This window comes from Anthonomus grandis, chromosome 15 (genome assembly GCF_022605725.1).
Source record: "Anthonomus grandis grandis chromosome 15, icAntGran1.3, whole genome shotgun sequence".
NCBI lineage: Eukaryota > Metazoa > Arthropoda > Insecta > Coleoptera > Curculionidae > Anthonomus > Anthonomus grandis.
The window spans coordinates 12,498,714-12,521,116 of NC_065560.1; the positions used below are offsets into that span (position 1 = coordinate 12,498,714).

The following is a 22,403-nucleotide window of genomic DNA, read 5'->3' on the forward strand; positions in this document are numbered from 1 at the left end:
ACTGATTTGCGTTTTATCCAGCTAAATTGGATAAAACTCAAGCTACCCGGGTAAAACTAGTTTTATTCAATTTCGGGTTTTAACCGTAACATATATATTAAAGCAATTTTGGAACTTTTTGGGGGCTAAAATTGTAAATATATAGGATTTTTTATCGCTTTGTACCCCTATAATTACATATTTTGTAATTTACACATACGAAAAATAAAACAACCTTATTGGCGAAAATGGGAGTGGCTTCACTATGTCCCCAGTAGTATTATTTGGTTTTGTCTGGAACACTTTTTAGTTGGATGGGTTGGCTGTGAATTCAATTTTAGATAATAAAGGCATAATATAGTTAGATTTTATATTACATGAACAAAACACATTTATCAGGTGTTCAAAAATAGTTATTATTTATTTAAATTATTTGATATTTTATGTAATTTAATATATAATAAGTATAAATTTTGAGAAAAAAAAACAATTTAAAATATTTAATTATTAAAAGGTAAATAATAACGATGAGGTTTAATGTAAATTAACTTATAGTCAAAACAATAAATATCTTTATTAATAAAACATTGACATAAATAACTAAGCACAACCATAAGAACTTATATCCAAAACTATAATCTAATAATTAACAGGGCTACCTCCAGCATGTTGACATGCACATGGAGCGTACGCTTGTATGTACACACGCATATACAATGGGGTAGCACGTCTATAATTATCATTTCCTAGCTATTATCCTATTCCCTAAATAGGGCTTAACGACTACCTAACCCACTATTTAGCGCCAACCCAAGGTTCCAATCCCTTTTTGCAATCCCAACTCCACATGTACGCACACGGGCCTACCGCCTAGTTCCATGTGCATATATTATGATTATATAAATAAACAAATACTTACTTATAAGGAGACACGACAGAAAATTCCAATAATCGTACTAGTACAGTAGCCACTCCCAATAAATAATAAAATAATATTTATTGACGTAGGTGACATTTGTCAATCTTTTTTAAATAAAAAATGAATTAATCCGTATTTACATATTTGATATTCCTGATTTGCGTGTGGAAATTTGTGTTTATGACCTAAAGAAGTGATGTAAATCCTTATAAGCTACATAATTTGATTACTTAAGGCTTTAAATTTAAATTAATAGCATATATCGTGATCAACGTGATGGCTACTTGCAAATAGAGTGTAGTGAAGCCGGTTGTAATTTTTAAAATTTTGCATTTTTTTACTTCATCCTCACTTTTTTATCAATAAAATGTTCAAACTCAACATTCTATTTAAAAATTTTGCAAACACAATCTGTTTTTAGACGTCCCTTTAACTTTACCGGATCCCGAATAAAATAGTACAAAAACTAGGAGAATAATTAACGTATTTACATTTTCATAATAATATATACCTGTGCATCATGCTGACCTCCTCCACTCAAATGCTGAGCATATTTCGTGACGCAGTACCGTAATTTAAGCGGGGCAACGCTCCTGGTACTACCAGCCCATAATTCCCTAAATGAAAACAAATTAATACGACAGCAAAAAAAAAAAAAACACTTTTCGGACCTGCAAAGCTCAGCATATTTTTTGGCCACCGTCCCTTTAGTACTGTCCGGATTATTTGAGTTGAGCTCCGAAAGTTGACTGTCCAATTGAAAATACTGCGTTAAGGGTCTAGTGTTAGAGACGGCTTGTACGGCGGCATTCATGAAACACGTGTTTCCCAAGTTATGCAAACCCGTTGCGCCTAGAGTCACGATTATTAAAAATTAGCTTGAAATTTCGAAATTACACTTCATTACCTGGTGGCAAATATATGGTTGGTCGCCTTTCTGCTAAGGCCGTCTCGTTGTTACTACCTGCCGCTAATTGGCCCAACTCTTCCGGCCATGTTAAATCTTTATTTCGCACTTCTAAGAGTATTTGATCGGCATCCCTAATAATTGTTTTGAATGAAATCAATTAATGCTTCCAACCTAATTTAAAATGGGTTTCCCAATATATAGGGATTTAGAAAGATATTACCAAATATGAGGAAGTTATTAAAGAATTATAAGTATGTCATTAAATTTGAGGGCGTGGGGCGTTCTAATCTCCTTTGTAAAATTTTCTAATTTTATAAGAGCTAGACAAAAACGATTTTCATTAAATTTTTTTAGTGATTCATTTAAGTGATTTTACGTAAAGAATTCTGAATTTTAATACTGTTGAGCCCCAAATCTGACTTGCTTAATGGTATAAAAACGAAAAATTATTGTGTTGATTAAAAGTAAGTATTTAGTAGAATTTAAGAATTTGTTTCCGTATACTTCCGCATTACTCTTTTGCGTTAGTAAGTAAAGAAATTTTTAATGTATAAATGAATATGAATATCTACATCTGAATTTAATTAAGTAATATCATATGCCACCAAAACCGTGCCTGATCTGCAAGAAAAATATTACAAATTGAGAATGCAAACTCTGGCATCATTTGAAAAGCACTGGATTAACGGAAGTGACGAAAAAAGTAAGTAATAACTGGGTTTGCCCACCATGCAAAGCCAGGGTAGAAACTCAAACTAGGTCGCAGCAAGAAAACATGCAACATGAAACTTAGGAAGCAAGAAAAAACTCGTTAGAACATCAGTCGTATGACGATTTGGTGGCATCTAGAAGAGATCTGAGTTTGGAGGTTTGTGACTCGGTCAAAGAATAATTTGAGGAGCAGAAAATTAACAACAGTGAATTTAATAATAATAATAATAATAATAATAATAATAATAAACGACTTTTATTTGCAAAAATTCATTACATAATATTTGTATTATAATATGTTTCTTAACCTATCAGTTGGCGAAGTCTAGCCTAGGGCTATTCAAACTCAACCCTCTAACAGATTTCAATAAATGCTAAATAACACACATGTGCCAAATAATTATGGCACTTGAAACGCACTTTAAATAATGTAGTCTTAACTTATAGTTAACAGTAATTAAAGAAAAAAAAATGCTCAAAAAAGCAAATATAAAGGAACCTGAAAATGTTTCCGTAATACACCCAACAAAAAATAAATAAATAAACAAAAACTTTATTTTATTTAAAAAACAAATTAGCTGAGTTAAAAACGGATAATCAAACCATGAAAAAGGAAATAAAGAAATTGAAGACCGTAGATTTCTGCAAGAGAAAGCAAAAAGAGAGGCCAATGGTTGTCGTTGTCGTTATAGATTAACGAAGTAGAAGAAGGATCAAATATTTCTCAACTGGTTACACCGAATATGAAAAAGGCATTAAAGTCTCGTCCATAAAAAGAAGTGATGTCATAAAAAAAATGCTCATTGCGAAATGGCAGGTACAAATCAAACCATTTATTGTAATGACAATCTATCAAAGTTATAGAAAGAACAGAAAAAAAAACAATCAATTTTACATAGAGTTGCGACAAGATCGGTTTTATTGCGACGTTGGTCGTTTTTTTTGCGACAAGACAACAGGGGTAATTTGGTGACGCCACTGGCATACTTTACATCCTCACAAAGACATGTTCATTGGATCAAGAATTTACAACCTCTTGCCAATACAACTAAAAAGTTTTCTTAGACTAAATTCTAGTTATTTAAATAAAATTTCTACCTGGATCATAGCCAACAAATATTTTCTTTCTAAGTCTTCCAGTTGCGTTTCTATGTTGCGATGTTAAATTGGATCGATATTGGATACTACTTATAAATTATTATCTTTTACTTTTAAGTTAATTCAATTTATCTAGTTATCTATGTCTATTATTTACTTTATATTTTCGGTACTTTCTTTTTTGTAGTGTTTTTTTCCTTTCTCTTATTTTAAATTTAGTTGATAGTATAAAAATTCTATTTAAATTTTTCTCTTTTGTACTTTATTTTTCATAAATAAAGATTATATTATTTAAGCAGAATGTAGCAAAGTAGCCCATAACTTAAGGATTCATTGATGTATTTTTTCCTAAAATTTAGTAATTTTTTACCCTGAAACTGTTTAGTTTTTCACATTTTTTATAGATACACTTATTGTTCTAAATTAAAACCCCTTTCCATAAATCCAACTTTCATGAAAATCGGTGGGAAATTGGGGGAATTATTCCTGTTTTCTACTTGGCAGTCTTATTAACTTTACACATTTTTCCATATTTATTTTTTTACTCTCAAAATATTCAGTTTATCAAATTTTTTATAGATACACTTATTGTTCTAAATTAAAAACCCTTTCCATAAAGCAAACTTTCATGAAAATCGGTGGGAAATTTGGGGAATTATTCCTGTTTTTCTACTTGGGAATCTAATTAATTTTACACATTTTTTCATATTAAATTTTTTACTCTGAAAATATTCAAAATTTTTATAGATACACGTTTTAAATGGAAAACCCTTTCCATAATTTCAACTTTCATGAAAATCGGTGGGAAATTGGAGGAAATATTTTTCTACTTGAGAGTCTTATTAATTTTACTTATTAGTATTATTAAGTAATAGATAAGTAACATTGTTTATATTAATCAAGAATTTTGTATTGTATTTTATAATTATTGCTGTTGACGTATGCGTTTTAATTAAATGAAAGTTCTCCTATTGTCTTTTGTATTATCAGAGTGACATAACTTGTGCCCTTTTAGTATATTATGTAATATCTTTATTTATAACACTTTTAGATAGAGACAAAGCTGCTCTTGACAACAGTTACAGCCGAAACGTGTCGATCTAATTAAAGTTTTCACCTAATAAAGGAGATTTTGATTCTTTATTTTCTTTCCCTTAACAATATCCCATTCCACAAATAATAAATATTCTATATCTAGACTTTTAAACTACTTGCCTTTAATAAGGGTTTGTTTAAATAGAGATAACTTACTTGATTCCCAAGTCCTGTAAATGAGCTCTCTCGTCCTCTAAAAGAAACGGCTGCTGATGATCCCTGAACAGCCAAAGCCGCGCGTCATCGCTTTTAATGCCCAAATGTTCGGTCAAAAAATCGGCAACTTGTTGGACAGTGGCGAGGCGAGAAAACGCGGCCACGTGTGCCAAACTGCGACGTATCGACGTTACCGGGGAGGACGGTGGTAGACCAGCCGTAGTCAGAGTTCCATATCTAAAATAAACATTTCTTAGTCGATTATAAATTCAAACATATGAAAAGTGCGTTCGATTGGTACTAAAGATGGCTCCGATCAAATGCTGTCGAATTTATTTGGACCATTGGATCATTAACGAATTTATTCGGACCCTTAATTTAGCCCTTGTTTTATTTGAATATTTGACACTCTTTGACTGTGAATATATTTTTACTAAGCAGAATTTATTTTCTGTAATAAAAAATAGGTATGAACACAATGCAAAGCCAAGTGTGCAGCAATTTCAAATTGATTTGCAATGCAACGTTAATATTAGATTGCAAAAATCATTGGACAGTGAAACTTTTGAAAAAGAGATCCAAGATTTCTTACAACTGGACCGTGAAGTTTTATTTTCAGCCTATTGAAGTGCTATACCTACTGAATATATAGAGCCTACTGAATCTACAAACAATATAAATAGTTTCGCTTCTTTCGATCTGAAAATATCGAATTTGTCAAATAAAACAGTTTAGAAACGTGATCTAGTATTCATGGTTGGATATTTCTCAAAAATATTAATAGAAAAAACAAAGTGTCTAAATAATTGTAAATATTTTTCGATAAAGAGTAAATCAGAAATCAAATCAAATCCGATAAAAACCGTCCGCGTAACGCGGGCACCTTGGCTTACACATGCTGTAGCTCTGAAATAACGTAACAAGGCTAACTTAAAATATAAAAAATCAAAATCAGCTGATCTCAAAGCTTATAATCAGACTCGAAACTTTGCTCTTATTTTTATTCCAAGGGGAAAAAAGGGTTATTTAAATTACAGCAAAAGAACAACAAGTTGCTTTGGAGAAATATTAAGAATATGAATGTAAATATAAGTTAAAAAAATCTCTAATAGGGAATTTCCACTTGACTCTATTAGGCCTGATCACGCAAATGACTAACTTTTTGAGTGTATTTAAAAAATCAAATAAATATGACAAATGAGCTATCTATAATACAAATAAAGTTAAGGATAATTTGCCCTTTCAATTTAATATGATAGATTCCAATTCAGTACAAAAAAATATTTATTCTATTAAATCTGGCCATGACAATTTGACACTTTTTATGATAAAACTGGAAAAGGAAGCCTTCCTGCTATCCTACCTCGTTTGACACACATATTTAATTGAATCATTCATTTCAAAAACCACGTAAGTCAAAAAAGTATAATTTTCGGGAAACATAAAAAACTGATTATTTAAAAAAAGTATGTTTTTTAGTAGAAATAAATATTTTTTATTTGAAGTGATTTTGATCCAATTGATTGATAGTTACCAAAAGCAAACGCATCGAGAAATATTCCAAAAAACTAGAATTTGTTGTTAAAAAAAATTAAATAAAAATTTCGACTTACGTTGTTTTTGCACGGAGAAAATTTGTTAAATTCTTTTTTGCATTTTTAGGAAGATATAAACTAAAAATTACATGTTCAAAATATTTATTCAAAAATAATTATAAATTCAAACAAAAAAAAACAGGTAGGTTAAATAGGTTAAAATATTTAGGGTACATAGTCAAAATCTTCGTCATTCTCGACATTCTCTTGGAAATCTTGCTCTTCTCCTGTTGGCCATCGAAAAATTTCCTCATAAAATGGCATATGCTGTTGAAGTATGCTATTTCTGACTTGTTTGATGTTTTCAATTTTTTTGGGATTTATGGGAACGTGGCCCAATGGATAAGCCTGCTTGTCTGGTAAAGATATTTCCATAGCTTTGTTTCTAACCAACTGGAACGTATGTCTACTTAAGCCATCAATGAACTGTCTGGTAACAATGGCTCCTTTTTTATTCCTATCATATTTAAAGGACATATACGTGGCTGGAGAAAATGACTGCTTATTTTCTTTTGGAACGTGTCTTCCAAAACTCTCATCTGATAGGCATGTTCTCTTATAGTAGGTAGGCCACCATTTTGAAAAATTCATGACTTCACGCGTTGACAACAAAAATACGGAAAAGCTTGGGTTTGCCTTTGACATTATGTCATAATACTCTCCAGGGACATATATACTGTCACATTTCTTTATTTTTCTCTTCATAACGCCAAAGTCTTGGTCATTGGGAAGAAATGAATGACCGCGTATGGGAAAATAATGTGTTATTTTCGAAAAACGTTTTGTGTCAGTTAGAGATAATAAGAATCTTATCATTGTATTATTCTTATTTTGACCTGGACAGTTGTCTGAGAAAAGGTGAAGTTCTTGGATATTTTCCCCCAAAAAATTATCCAAATAGTGATGGATCATGGAACAAACCTCGTTGGCACCTTTATTTGCCACTCCTTCATGGTAAACGTAAAATACGGATTCATTAGTTTTGAGATTCTTGATCCCAAAACAGTTGACCCATAGTTGTCTAAGGTAAAATATCTCCTGTATTGGTATATTTGGGAGTGGCAAATTTTGCATATAATCAGTTAAAGCAGCCAGATCTTCTCGATTCTGACAAATTTCTTTTACAGCTGCAATCTTGTTATGAAATTTTTTCGCTCGTCTTTTATGAACCGCGAGCTCTGCGTCGGCTGCCATTTTCGCAATATGTCCTAAAGTGGGGCTCCTGATTTCGACCCCTAATTCTTCACAAGTAATGCATGTGTCGACCTGTGGTCTTCCAAACCGTAAAGAAAAAGTGTTTTTGAAATAGTTGGCGTAGAACGCATAGGTAACTTTTAAATTCAGATGTTTTCTTCTGAACAAATCATGCATGGTTTTAACATCCAATCTTGCATCTAAATATTCAATATCTTTGCCTGAGTAATGAGTTCTCTTTCGAGGAAAATCCATAATATGATCGTGTATTTCTTTTAAAATTTCAGGCCGTGTAGTATTGGCCTTGGGATGTTGGCCTCGTTTGTCATGAGGAGTTTCCGATCTAACAAGTAGGTCGCATAGGCGTCTTACTCGGTTTTCTGTTATGCCAAAAATGGAGATAAAAGGTTTCTTGCATACGACTTTATTTTTCAATTTTGTAACGATGAAATATTTGAAAGCATAATCTCTAGGTACAGCTCCTTCTTTACGTGGTCGGTGGGTCTTCACTGTTTTTTTTTCAATAAGCTGTTGCATAAAAATATCCTGTTTATTCTTAGTTTGAAAAGAATTGATTTTACTAATACAAAATGCCAAATCATCTTGAGTAAGATTTTCAAAGCATGCCATTTTACATCTAAAATATATTAAAATATCTCACTAATAATGCATGCCAATTAGAACGAAAAACTTACGTGCAACGGGGTCCGGTAGCACGTGGCGGCAAAACTTTTCCTTTCCAGTTGATATGTTCAAGCCCCTTAACTTTTGATTTCTTGATAATATTCCTTTTGTATGATTCTGGTCGCCGTTGCCTCTTTTTCAGAGGTTCTGGTCGATCTTCTATTTCACTACTTGAACTATCGGACATTTTTCGACGATATTTACGTACCAAAATAACAAATTACGTTACGACGACTAACATTCAACGACAAACTGAGAATGTAAACAACTAAGAAAGCCACACAGAAGAAACGTCATGATGACGCCCCCACTCTTGATAAGATAATCGTTGCAAAAACAACATAAGTCATTGACTAATGTGGTTTTTGCAGTGAATTCTGAAATTGGAGTCGGTTCATTTCTATATCGGTTTATTTGACTTGCGTGGTTTCTGCCTATAACGTGTAGGAACACATGACAAGCCGTTTCATGGCAAAAACGACATATTGGAAAAAATTGACTTATGTGGTTTTTGAAATGAGCGATTCAATTGAACTGCTGTGAATGAACTTCGTCTTGCAAGCCTCTTGCCTGACCTATCTAAAATTCTCCAAAGAACTGTGCACACATTAATATTAAGTTATTTAAATCTTAATAATTTACTTCCAGTTCATCAGTCTTTAGGTCTGGTCATAGTACTACTACTGCTCTTTTGAGCTTAACTGACAACATAATAAGGGCATTAGACAAAGACATTGCAAGATTACTCTAGGGCTTTTTATCTGATAGACCATGATTTACTGTGTACTAAATAAAAATATCTGGGCTTTCATGAAACTTTGTCTCCTTGTTCAGGTGCTACCTGACAGATAGACAACAGTGCTTACAAATTGGTAATAATTTTTCTTCTGCTGAGACAGTAATATCTGGTGTACCTCAAGGGTCTATAATTGGACCACTGAAGCATCTCTTAATGAGGATCTTAAATCTATAAATGATTAAATCCTGACAAAACAGAGGTACTTCTATTTTGCGCAGGTAAACGAAGAAACCTGCTAGAAGATAGGTTGCCTTAAAACTGGGTGCTACAAATTTGGGATTTTCTACATATGCGAAGAACTTTGGACTTGTTATTGATACGGACTTAAGGTTCAGGGATCATGCGAGGAGGTTAGTTCAAAAAAGCTATATGAAAATGAAAGTTCTTTATGCTAACAGATTGATTTTAGAATTTAAGATTAGGAAAAACTCTATGAATGTCTAGTTTTACTAATTTTTTATTATTGTGATATAGTTTACTACCCCTGTTTAGATTTAGTTACAAAAAATCGACTGAAAGTTATACAAACATCGAACATCCATTCATAACCGTGAACATCGTTATGGAAATCATCTGACTATGCCGGAACAGCAGCACTATTTCAGAGAGGTTTTACCTATAATGCAATATCTTTATATAATTCCTTGGATCTCTATGTTAAAAATATCAGTTCAAAAGTTTTTAGGTCTGAGTTTAAAACTTATCGGCTTAATTTGCAAAATACTTTTATGATTTATGTAAACTTCTCAGCTTTTCTTTGATTTAGAATAGGAATGATGTAGAAGTGTAAGGGTAGCCTATGGCTAAACTTCGCCATTGGTATTTTTTTAAGCTTTATGTATATACCTATGTAAACAGATTTAAAGTCCAGTGCAACGATATATTAGAATGGTCACCCGTCAAAACACCAGCATTTTACTTCTCAAACAATGTAAATAGAAGGTGGATGACATTGTTTGACAGGTGGAATGCTGGTGTTTTGACGGGTGACCATTCTAATATATCGTTGCACTGGACTTTATATCTATGTACTGTATATTCATGATTACTAAAAGACGATTTATTATTATTATTATAACTATTACTATGATTATTATTAAATATCCTCTCTAATAAACCCAACAGAGTATTTTTAATTTTTTTTTTAAACGCAAAAAAATCATATAATGATATTCTAAAATTAAGTATATGCAAGTCAATTTATCAAATATTATTACATATAAATAAACCAAACCTACAGTAGTGGCCATAATTATAGCAACAAGTACATTTTTCCTTCAAATTATATGATGTGGTAGATTAGAAAAAAAACTGGTATATATTATGATGTATTTTTTACAAAGCTTTTTATTTATGTTTATTTTTTTGTTACTTTATGAAAGAAATAAAAAATGGGAATTTTTTTTAGGAAACGGGTTGGACAAAATTATAGCAACACATTTTAGAAATATCAATTTATTTATTCTCCAAAGTCAAAATAAGATTACAATACAATAATATTCTTCAGTATTTAGTATAGTACCCTTTAGCCCTTATAACAGCAATGCATCTTTTTGGCATGGATAAAATAAGTTTGTTTATAACATCATGATCGATTGACAACCAAGTATCCTGAAGAGCTTCAAAAAGTTCTCCAGCATTTTTGAAATTCCTGGTTCTACACCTGTTATCCACAATTTCCCAAAGATTTTCTATTGGATTTAAATCCGGAGATTGGGAGGGCCACTTCATAACATTAATTTTTTCATCATGGAGAAACTCTTTTATTAGCCTTGAAGAATGTTTTGGATCATTGTCATATTGAAATTGATATAACAGCGGCATATTTTCTTCAGAATAGGGTAACATAACATTCTTTAATATATCCTTGTACATAAATCGATCCATAATCCCTTGTATTCTGTGAAGAGGTCCCATACCATACCCCGAAAAACAGCCCCACACTAAAACTGAACCACCACCATGCTTAACTGTAGGAGAAGTGTACCGAGGATTAAATCTTTTGCCTACAGGACGTCGAACGTATGCAGCACCATCACTTTTAAATAAATTGAATTTTGATTCATCGCTAAAAATAACTCTGCGCCACTGATCAATAGTCCAGCTCTGGTGTTCTCGAGCAAATTCAAGTCGGGCCTTCACGTTCTTCTTGGAAAGAAGAGGCTTTTTTGCTGGTCTGCGTCCAAACAACTTATTTTCAAATAGACGCCGCCTTATGGATCGTTCACTAAGATCGGAACACCCACTGCCATCCAAAAGCCCTTTATTTTTTGAAGAGGACAAAAATGGGTTTTGCCTGGAAATCCGAACAATCATCTTGTCACTTTTTTTTGAAGTTTTCCGGGGACGTCCCGAATTTTTTTTGGGTACTACCAGCCCTGTGTTATTGTATCTTTTCACTATACGTGATACAACTGATCTGTGAAGAGCAAAATTTTTTGCAATGGATGACTGTTTGATGCCTGACTTATACTGATTAATTATAAGTTGCCTCACTTCAACAGACACGGTTTTACCACGACTCATACTGTTATTTAAATAAGTTAATAACTACCAAGAAATCACAATATAAATTGTTTCAATATTGCACTTCAACAGATTGAAAGAGCACTAAATTTCAAATGTTGCTATAATTATGACCAGGTGAAATATTTGCAATTACAAATATTTATTGTCAGCAAAAAAACAGGTAGGCTTTTTTTTATTTGAATGAGAAATTTTGTTTAAATATTAAGAGGCCATCTAAACCAGTGGCGTACTTTTACGATTAAAACATACATATAATAGTTATTATTAAATATTAGTAAAATTCAGATTTGTTGCTATAATTTTGGCCACTACTGTATGTCCACACACAATGATAAATATTTACAGTTATTAATTTAAGACTATAATTGATTTATAATAACCTAAACTGGGAATCTTATAACTCGTCGTGCATACACCATTCGGTTGCTTCTTCTACATACAGAGCAAGTAATAAATTGCTTTGTCTATAAATTGTATGGATGAGTTTTATTAGATTTAGGAAACACTTTAATTTTGCTCAGGAAAGTATATCATACTCTAGACGAGTTTTTTTAATGATGACCATCGTGATTACCAAATATGTACAGTGACCGCCTAAAGTTCAGCATAAATTCGATAAAAATTAGAGACGTGATTTTTTGAGAAAACGCTTGGACACGTCGATTTTTATTTTAAGTTGCGCATTATTTGACATACATTTTTGTATACAGGGTGGAACAAAAAAAAAGATATGACGTCATCGGTCATTTTTTTAAATGAAATGCTATGTTTTTTATTGCATTTATCAAATATAAGAGATATTCCAAGCAAGTTTCGTATAATACACCTATTATCTCAAAACTCAACTGTTTCAGAAATATTTACATTTAACCAACAAGAAAGCAAGACGGTTTACAAACTCATGTAAAACACTATCAATTATTTCGTGTGATATACGTCTAATTTCATATCTAATTCTATCTTTCAAATCTTTTACGTTGTTTATCTTCTCAACATAAACTTTACTTTTCAGGTACCCCCATAGAAAATAGTCGCAGGGATTTAGGTCTGGTGACCTGGCCGGCCACTTTATTGGCCCTCTTCGTCCTATCCATCTTCCTGGGAACACTGTATCCAAGTAATTACGGACATCTCGAATGAAATGTGGCGGTGCGCCGTCTTGCTGAAACCACAAATTATCTGTCGGGACAGCAGGGTCTTGTTCGTCTGGCTATAGGGCAGCCAAGGCAGGGATGAGATCTTCTTGAAGAAAATTCAAATAGCGTTGTCCTGTTAAATTTTCTTCGAAAAAGTATGGCCCTATTACTTTATTTTCCACGATACCAGCCCAAATATTAATAGATTTACGGTACTGTGTATGAGCCTCAGTTGCCCAGTGTGGATTTGACGCTGACCAGTACCGACAATTTTGCCGATTTACGACACCGTTTAAACAAAAAGTTGCTTCATCCGTAAAACAAAACTCGTAACACAAACTGACGGTTATTATTGCAAACGTTCATCATTTGCTCGCAAAATTGGTTTCTTCGATCAGGATCGTCCTTATTTAATTCGTGTATTAGTCTAATTTTATAAGGGTGGTATTCATTTGCTTTTAAGATGCGTTTCTTACTGACGTTCCGGCTATATCATTATCAACTGAAATTTGTGAAGTTGCATTGTTTGGATTTTCTTCGACGGAGAGCAGAACCTTTAATTTTATTTGTTCAGAAATTTTTGGACCACCTATTCTACTAACTGTTGACTGAGAAATAGGACGGTTTGGGTATTTGGCATTAAACAGTTCACTTACTTCTTTTTGCGTGCGCACTCGATCCCCGTATCCTAGCATCATCAAAATTTCAATTCGTTGGGTTTCCATTAAATTAGCCATAATTTATTCTGATAAAAACTATTAATTTTCGAACTGACAGTGACATTTGAAAATGGAGATTCTTTATAAGTGCAACCATGGAAATAGAAACAATTGGCAGTGTTTTTAACATTATTTATATCCTCGATTTTACCTTAATTTGTAAATAGACGTACTTATTTGTTTTCTTGTTATTTAAATGTAAATATTTCGGAAACAGTTGAGTTTTGAGATAAGGTGTGTTATACGAAACTTGCAATATAAAATATATAAGAATAAATGCAATAAAAAATATAGCATTCCATTTAAAAAAATGACCGATGACGTCATATCTTTTTTTTGTTCCACCCTGTATACAAAAATTTATGTGAAATAATGCGCAACTTACTTACTTACTTACAACTTACTTACTTACTAAAAATCGACGGGCCCGAGCGTTTTCTCAAAAAATCATGTCTCTAATTTTTATCGAATTTATGCGGAACTTTAGGCGGTCACTGTATATATATTTTTTTGTTTTATTTATTTATTTATTTTATAGTGGTTTTAAGTTTTGCTTACCTATGTTAAGTAAGGCCTTGTCAACAACTATGTTTAAGACAATACAGCTACTATTTAAATTTAAATCTGTCTTGACAATGTTAATAAACTTCATATTGTAGAAATTGAAATTAAATATTATAAATAATTAATTTTTATGATTTGCAGGTGTGGTTTTAGTAAATATTATTTTTTATTAACGTTTTTCTACTTACCCTCCAACAACACTGCTCCAAGTCGAAGCATTACTAATCGGTTGCTGTATTTGGTGCCTCAATATTCTCAAATTGAGCGGATACAGCTCTAACTCCACCTCCGAGCTACCTGGAGGTTTGATCACCTAACAAAATTAAACATTTAATATCTTATCCAGACATGTTTAAAAATAATTTCACCTGACGTGGTAAAGGTAGCGGCCCTCCGTACCACATCGATAATGCTTTCCATAAAGAATCTGGAATAAGTTCAAAGTCTCTGTGCTGAACTAACGGAGTATCCTTTTTTAAACGGCCACCTATAAATAAAATAATTATAATATTTTAAGGAAACCTAAATATCTTAATTATAATATACCTTCCCCCGTTAAAGTGGGCACTTTAAGTGTACTTTCTGCGACTAAATTGCTATTGTCGATGGGACCGGGTGGGCACAATCCCCTTTTTGATGCGGTACCTGAACTGCTGGATACCCCGGAACTTGACGCTATGCTACAGCTATAAGAAAAAGAGGATTTAGCGACGTAACGTAAAGAATATTTATAGTTTACAGGGATAAGCAATTTACGAAAATAAAAGTATTTTTTTCATAAAGTCAAAACATTAAACCGGTAATTTTTGATATGATTCAAGAAACAAAAATAAAAGAAAAATACTTAAAACATGCTTTTAAGAATAACTTTGCTATTTTTTAATAAATTTTGTTTTATGAAAAGTACAAGTAACTTTTGTTTGAAAAAGATTTCAACCTCTAATTTTCCTGTTATTCAATTATGACAAGGCTTATAATTATAGATGGAATGGACTCATGTTTTGCGGAATTACCGAACTCTGAACTTACAGGTGAATTGAACTAAGGTATCTAGAGGCTTATTTTATTTTAAAAACTTTTTTATTAATGTATTATAAATGTTAAGTAATAAAAGTATAGAGTGAGCTTTTTTTTGGAAATATGTAAAGAAAATAAATGTTTGGCCGAGTGCATGTTATGTAAAAATAAGTGTTCTTGTGAAGCTGAAGGAAAATGTGTTTCGACTTCTTGTCGCTGAAGGTCTGATTATTGAGACATTTAAAGATATCTCATCCAAGCGAGATTTTGTTGACCACAGATGATGAACGCAAATTTGATTGTCCGTTTAAGTGAACTTTCGCCCTAATATAAAATGAAATCTCGCATTTTTTTTTCGAAACAATACTTTACCAGATATATTAAAACAGATATATTTTTTAACCAACAATATTACAATATTACGGAAATTTTCACAAATACACAATCCAATTTATAAACACAACTTAAAAGTTATAATATAATTCATAGTACTAACTATAGATATTTTCACTAAAATTAATAAAAATTAATGAGATTGTTATTTTTCATATTATCTCAATTAAACAATGAATCCATTAGAATGAAACGAAAAATTTTACTAGACCACAAATTAGGCCTGTGTTCAAAATTTTTCATTTCCAACATTGATACAAATACAAAAAAAAAGTTTTTGTTTTCTTTGTAAGTGTTGGAATATAAAAAAGAGAAACGACCGAGGTTGCAGGGTAGTAACAAGCGGACTAGCAATTAAAACGCGACGTTTGTAGAAAAAGTGAATATTATTTATTTGAAATAAAATATGGTGTGGTGTTAACAAAACCTTACAAAAGACTGAAAAGTAAAATAAGTTCTCACAAGAAGAACCCAAGCCATGACACCAAAAATAATTTATCATGGCCATAAAGATAAAAGACCACCCTTAATGGCATGGGCCATGTGTTTTGGTTACGAATTCTCGATAAAAGGGAAAAGATGCAGAACATCTGAATATTGAACTTTTAACAGTAAGTAAATAAATATGTTATTCTACTATAAGGAGCGGAGGAGGCACAAGTAGTAACTAGGAGGAAATTAAAAATTCAAATAAAATTGCAAAACAAGTGAATCGACTTTCAGGGAATTATATTTTATGACAAATGGCAAGTACGTAAACTGATAATCAAAAATAATTAACAAATGCACTTTAAATTACTTCATCAATAACTTTTTAAAACTATTATAATTTCGTGTAATAAACTGTGTTAGTTTTGTAGAAATACAGACTTGTACTTACAAATAATCCTCTTAGGTTTAAAACATTAAATTTAGAATAAAGATTAATTGTAGGATACAGACTATTTTTATATAGAATTATCTTTATGATTTTGTTTTGGAACACCTTTAAAATCTGCAATGGAGTTTCGCGAAGACCACCCCAAACTGGTAAACAGTATCTTAAAATAGACTCTACGAGGGAATTATAAACTATTTTTATTAATTTAAAACTGTTTTTTCCATTTAGGATGTTTCAAAGCTGGTAAAATTTGTAATATAGTTTTCGAAGTTTTTTTGCCGTTTCGATAGCGTGCTCATTCCAGCGAAGATGTTGATCAATATACAGATCGTGTTTTCGTTCGTTACTTATAGGAAACCGCATAGAGGCGAAATTTTGCAACGTCACGTCTGTACGAGTGCCTGCGACAGAGCACCGCCCCGGCCGGCCCGAGGACGGGATTAGTACACATCTGACTTCCAAAAAAATCCAGGCATTTTTAAAATATTTATTCTAATGCGGGTTTTACAGACATGACAATGTGTAAAACCCACATAGAATTGTAATCTTAAAATGTTTAATAAGCTGTGTTTTGCATAATGAAAATTAAAGCGTTATTATAATAAAAAATAAAATATCAACTCTGATAAAAATATAATAAAAAATCAGAAATAAAACTCTAATAAACAAACTTAACATATAATTTTTTAAATAAAAGGCTCAAATAAACCGCCTTAGTTATTTCGCAACTCTTCTAAATTTGTTCGCCTACTAAATTCATGCTTGTAAATGGTCTGCTTAAGGTAACCCCATAGATAAAAGTCATTTGGAGACAAATCTGGAGATCTAGGAAGCCATTTAATATCGCCAGTCCCACTAATAAGGCGGTTAGGTAAAGTATTTGTTAAAAATTCATTTAACCTAGCCGCGTTATGAGCAGGACAGCCATCTTGCTGAAAATAAACCGATCCCAGGTCTACATCAGGTAGGATTTGAATGGCAGGAAGAACTTGGTTTTGCAGCAACTCAAGGTACTTTTGGGCGTTTAAAGTGCCATCAATAAAAAATGGCCCTATAACATTATCGCCCAAAATACCTGCCCAAACATTCAATTTCTGAGGATACTGGGTACGAAACTGAAAACTTCTGTGCTCGTTTTCCTGAGACCAATAACGAACAATGGAAGGATTGTGTTTGCCATGTAATGAAAAAAAAGATTCATCAGAAAACAAAATATTTTTTAAAAAATATTCGTTTTCATTTGCCACTGGTCTTCAGGAAATATTTCCTGAGTTTTTGAAAACTTGAAACATTTGTACCCATATTTTTTCCAGATACGAGCAACAGTTTAATTGCTCATTCCCAGTTCCTCTCCAACACTAGTGGACCGTGTCGAATCAAGTTCTAGGGTACTGCAAACCATTTCTTCCCGCCGTTCTATATCCTGGACCACTTCAACAGGTGGTTCTTGACGTTTTGTGTGGCATTTTTTACAATCTTGAAGACAAAAAGATGTCTCAAAATTTGTAACCATATTTAAAACCGTTTTTGCACAAGGAATCGGTCTATTCTCAAATGTCACTGAAAACAAATCTCTACATTGTACTGCCGAATTGCCTCCATAAAACCATTTAATTAGTTGAACTCTTTGGGAAGGGGTATAAACAGCCATAGTGAAAAAAACACGAAAATAACGCTCAAAAATTATTGATGCAACGTGCAGTAACACAGCAAAGTGAGGTCTGCTGATTCCCGGTTCAAAAAATAAAAACGAAAAATTCCGCCGCCTGCAAGCCGCAACCAAGCGGTGTTGCCATTATTTTGGGTAATACGTAGCTCACGATAACACGATCTGTTAAAGCCTAAATATTTAATTTTATATGTTTTCTTTATATTTGGACAGTTACAAGTAGTATTTAATAAACTACAGGTTGTGGCATGAATTTTAATCTCAGATTGTTCGGGTTGATCGGCAGCCGTTAATGAAAATGCTACAAATTTAGTTTTTACAACGTGTAGGATTATTTTATTGCTACTTATCTATTTTTGTAAAACGCTAACGCCTTGTTCAGCTTTCAAAAATACATTTTCCCAATTGTTGTTTGTAAATGTCACTGCAGTGTCATCGGCAAAGCAAATAATGCAATCATTCTTCAGCAATTGTCCCAATTCATTAATATAAACTAAAAATAAAACTGTCAAACAATGACCGTCCCGCTACTTAATGTATAATTACATCGTACTTTTTGGATACGATTCTCCAAATTTATTTTGCTGCATTTTAGATAGTATATCCCGGTACCAACAAAATACAGCATTCTCAGTATTTTTTTTTTGTCTGAACCCAAACTGTTTACTATAAATGAGATAAAGCTCCACGAGGCGGGCTTTAACACATTTTTCCCATAATTTGGAAAAGTTACTTAGAAGTGAGATTGGTCTATAGTTTGTCATTTGATATGGGTCGCCACTTTTGAAGACTGGAATAACTATAGCAATTTTCCATTCTACGGGCATTTTTAAAGAACTAAAAGTTAAATTAATTATATGTACTAAAGGCTTTAAAATACAGGTATGTATTGATTTTATTAATTTGGCACCTATTTTTCCAGCTTTGGCAAAAAAGTTATTAAAAAGTGAAGATGTTTTTTCTTTATTTTTTATAATCGCACCTGTTTCGTCTTTTATTATTATTTCATTTTTATCATTGGTTGTGTTTATAGATTGATTAATAACTTCCCATATTTTTTTATAGTTCCTGCCTGCTACGTTAATTTTATCTTTGTAGTAATTATATTTAGTTTTTTTAATTAGTTTTTGTAATACGTTTCTATATTTCTTGTACTGCGCCTCCCTTTCCGCTGAAAAAATTTTTAGTAGTTGCTGTTTTGGGCTATTCCTATGTTTAATGGATTTAATTAACCCTAAAGAAATCCAAGGTTTAATCCTAGTATATTTTTGTTCAACAATAAAAGATTTGGTAGACAAATTTAAGTAATTTTCTAGGACAACCATAAATTCTTGATAAGCAGCCTGAGCATCGCTTTGACTTGTACAAGGTTCCCAAGTCTCTCGAGATAGATGCCATTTTAATATTTTGTAATCTATTTTTTTATAAATAATTTTTTTATTTATAAGAGAGTTTAGGCATAATTTGTTTACTGTAGCGGACAAATATATGATCTATACAACTCGAAGAATCTCAAGTAACTCTTGTAGCTTTATTCAAGCTGGAACAAAAACCACTCTCGTTCATTAAATTTAAATATTCATTTGTTTTTAAAGAAGAATCGCTTAAAAGATTGATGTTTATATCGCCTATAAAAATATCTAAATTATGGGTGCGCTCATTTTTTAAGTATTGCTAGAAGTCATAGATCAAAGAGACTTACCTCATGTTCATCCAAAAAAAAAGTTTCTGACAATACCAATATATCAATATTTTCTGATATTGATCAATATATTAAAAAATATGTGAAAAAATCCTCAAACCAAAGAAAACAATTTATGGCTCCCCCTGACATCTGATATTCGGTGGTACTGCGACAATTGGGATAAGGAACATTTCATATTGAACTATTCATTTCCAGGAGTTGTAATTGACAAAATTTGACGTTATAAATACTTTGCATATAAAAACATAAAATATTCATTTAATGGAACTGACTTAATTGCAGTTGCAAAACAAACAGCTACCCATTTTAGTAATTTCTCATAAGCTTGTAACGAGTTGAAAAAATCAAGAAGAGCATGGTTTTTCCATCAAGAAAGGTATACAGGATGTCCCGACTCTGTGGAATTATATATTTTGGATGGTGAAAAGATTGAAAAGGTCCATCATAATTTATTGCTCCGAACAAGAAAATCTTCGCTTTAACATTTTTACCAGCAGCCAGTGAGAATTACATAACTCCATTATAAGACTTATGCGACGCTTTCAAGAAGTAACAAAAATAAGCACCAATAAAAAATAATTTCAGATGTTTTTCCTATAATTGCTAGTTTAAAACGGGTTTTTTTGCTACTTACGCTACTTTATTTGTGTGAACCACTAGAGATTGAAAAAATATTTCAGTTAATTCACCTGAATAAAAATTATGCCATTGCTACAGTATTGGGCCCTGGGTATAAAGTACAATTTTTTCAGCCAGAAAATATTTTGTTTGTGAAACTGACTGTTCTTATTGACATGACCCAGGAGATAGCAAAGTCGACGGATTTTAACAGAACTGAAAAATTAAACCTTGCACCAGTGATGCATTGCATAGTGATGAAGACCCAACCATAGAGAGAAGACTCTGGTCCAATGACTTTAGTAAGTTGCCAACTACCGCTGCCATTGCTGTTAAACCTGCAAAACCTTAACGAAAGCCAGACTGGTACCTTTGTATATGAAGTCGCATTTGAGATTCCATCACCTTCGTCAAAACCTTAGAGTCTGCGTGCACAAGAGGTAAAGAAACTTTAGGTATTGGTAGAAGAAAAGCATATTTCCAAGCTGATGAAATTGAAAATGACTTGGTCTGGAAGTAAACGCTATATTATAGGTTTGGAAGAAGAGGTCCAATAGAATGGCCGCCAAGATCATCAGATCTAACAACCCTCGATTTTTTCTCTGGGGTCACTTAAAAACAGTGGTGTTTAAAACACAACCCTATTCCATTGATAATTTTCGGCAACTAATTATAACAGAATGTACATCTATTGCAAAAACAGTATTTCTAAATATATTTAGTATTTTTTCTAATAGATTTAGTAGTATTTTTGTTTAGCCCAAAATAACTGCATCCCATGAGTTGAATATGAGTAGTTCTTCTTTCTTCTACCTATAAAACATTTGTACTAAATTTGATTTTTCTAACTTTTTTAATTTGAGAGATATTCGCATAAAAAGTGTTTAAATTGATACCCTGTATAAAAAGTATACATTCCTTTTAATTAACAATAATTAAACATTTAACAATAATAAAAATATAAAATGCGCCCACTATTTTATGTTTCAACATTCTCTCTTTATGAATTGACAATTTTTGTGAAGAAAACTTAATTAATATCTAAATATGACATCACACTATAGGCGCGTGGGCATACCGGTTCTCTGTTTACAATGTTGCAACCTTAACTTTGTGACTATTATTACATCATTCAAAAAAGCAAACATTAATCTTGACGATTTTTTTATTTACACATTTTATTTAATTTGCGCGCAGTGTTGAGTTTATTTAACACGTTAACTGCCACAATACAATTTTTTTTACCCCACGAGCCAAAAGCTATTTTTTATTTGTTTCACTGCCAAAATAATAAAAATGATGAGCCACAATTAATTACTTATCAATACCTGTCAAAAATTGTGTTTTTGAACATGAATCAAGTGTGTCTCATAAGGCCTGGCTGACGAAAATTGCACAGTAGGCCACGTGAATCATACTTGATTCAAAACAAAACTAGCCTATTCTTGTTGTTTATCGTCATTTATGTGTGATCAAACAGTAAAGAACAAAAACTTGTGTTTTGAAATAATGTGTGTTTTAAAAAAAAGTGTTTTGATATTTGTTTATTAGCGGTCTTTATTATTGACTAACTTTAGACTAATTTTTTTAACTAATTTTAGATTTTTTTTTGAAAAGATGGATAGTTATAATAAAGAACAGCAGCGTCTTCAAAAGCTGATGAACGAGATATTTTCTGATGAAGAGCCCGATCCTTTCGGAGAATCCTCAGATGAATATGAACCTGATAGTTCGCCTTAATCATCTTTATGTAGTTCGGAAAATAGCAACGAGCCATTAGTAAAAAAGAAGAAAACAATAAACATGCGCACTTCATTAGGATTTACAGATGTTGGTGGAGAAGGTTCCAGTACGCAACTTCTTAACAGAGCTGATGATCCACCATTTTTCCAAAACGTAAATAAAAATGACGCAATTTCGGAGGCCATAGAGGCAGTTATTCAGCAGTTTCAGTTAGATAGTTCAGATGATGAGGAACTTGTTCCAAGATTGATGTGACAAGAAGTGACTGGATAATACCTAAAGAAATTTCC

The 22,403-nt window shown here is 32.1% G+C and overlaps 2 protein-coding genes across 4 annotated transcripts in view; both read right to left on the reverse strand.

The window, feature by feature from the left end:
• The window catches only part of LOC126745283 (ubiquitin carboxyl-terminal hydrolase 32), a 144,466-nt gene that overhangs the window by 76,046 nt on the left and 46,017 nt on the right, over nt 1-22,403 (reverse strand). For all 3 annotated transcript variants that reach the window (XM_050453050.1, XM_050453048.1, XM_050453049.1), the window contains exons 10-16: nt 14,635-14,774; nt 14,457-14,575; nt 14,277-14,401; nt 4,869-5,105; nt 1,806-1,939; nt 1,570-1,750; nt 1,410-1,515 (exon numbers count right to left, since the gene is read on the reverse strand). In XM_050453050.1, coding sequence (XP_050309007.1) covers nt 1,410-1,515; nt 1,570-1,750; nt 1,806-1,939; nt 4,869-5,105; nt 14,277-14,401; nt 14,457-14,575; nt 14,635-14,774 — 1,042 coding nt within the window. The remainder of the gene's footprint in view (nt 1-1,409; nt 1,516-1,569; nt 1,751-1,805; nt 1,940-4,868; nt 5,106-14,276; nt 14,402-14,456; nt 14,576-14,634; nt 14,775-22,403) is intronic.
• LOC126745284 (uncharacterized) lies at nt 6,628-8,551 on the reverse strand. Its single transcript, XM_050453051.1, has 2 exons — nt 8,353-8,551; nt 6,628-8,294 (listed from the first exon to the last, which is right to left on the reverse strand). The coding sequence occupies exons 1-2, from the start codon at nt 8,526-8,528 to the stop codon at nt 6,629-6,631; spliced, it is 1,842 nt and encodes a 613-aa protein (XP_050309008.1). The 5' UTR covers nt 8,529-8,551; the 3' UTR covers nt 6,628.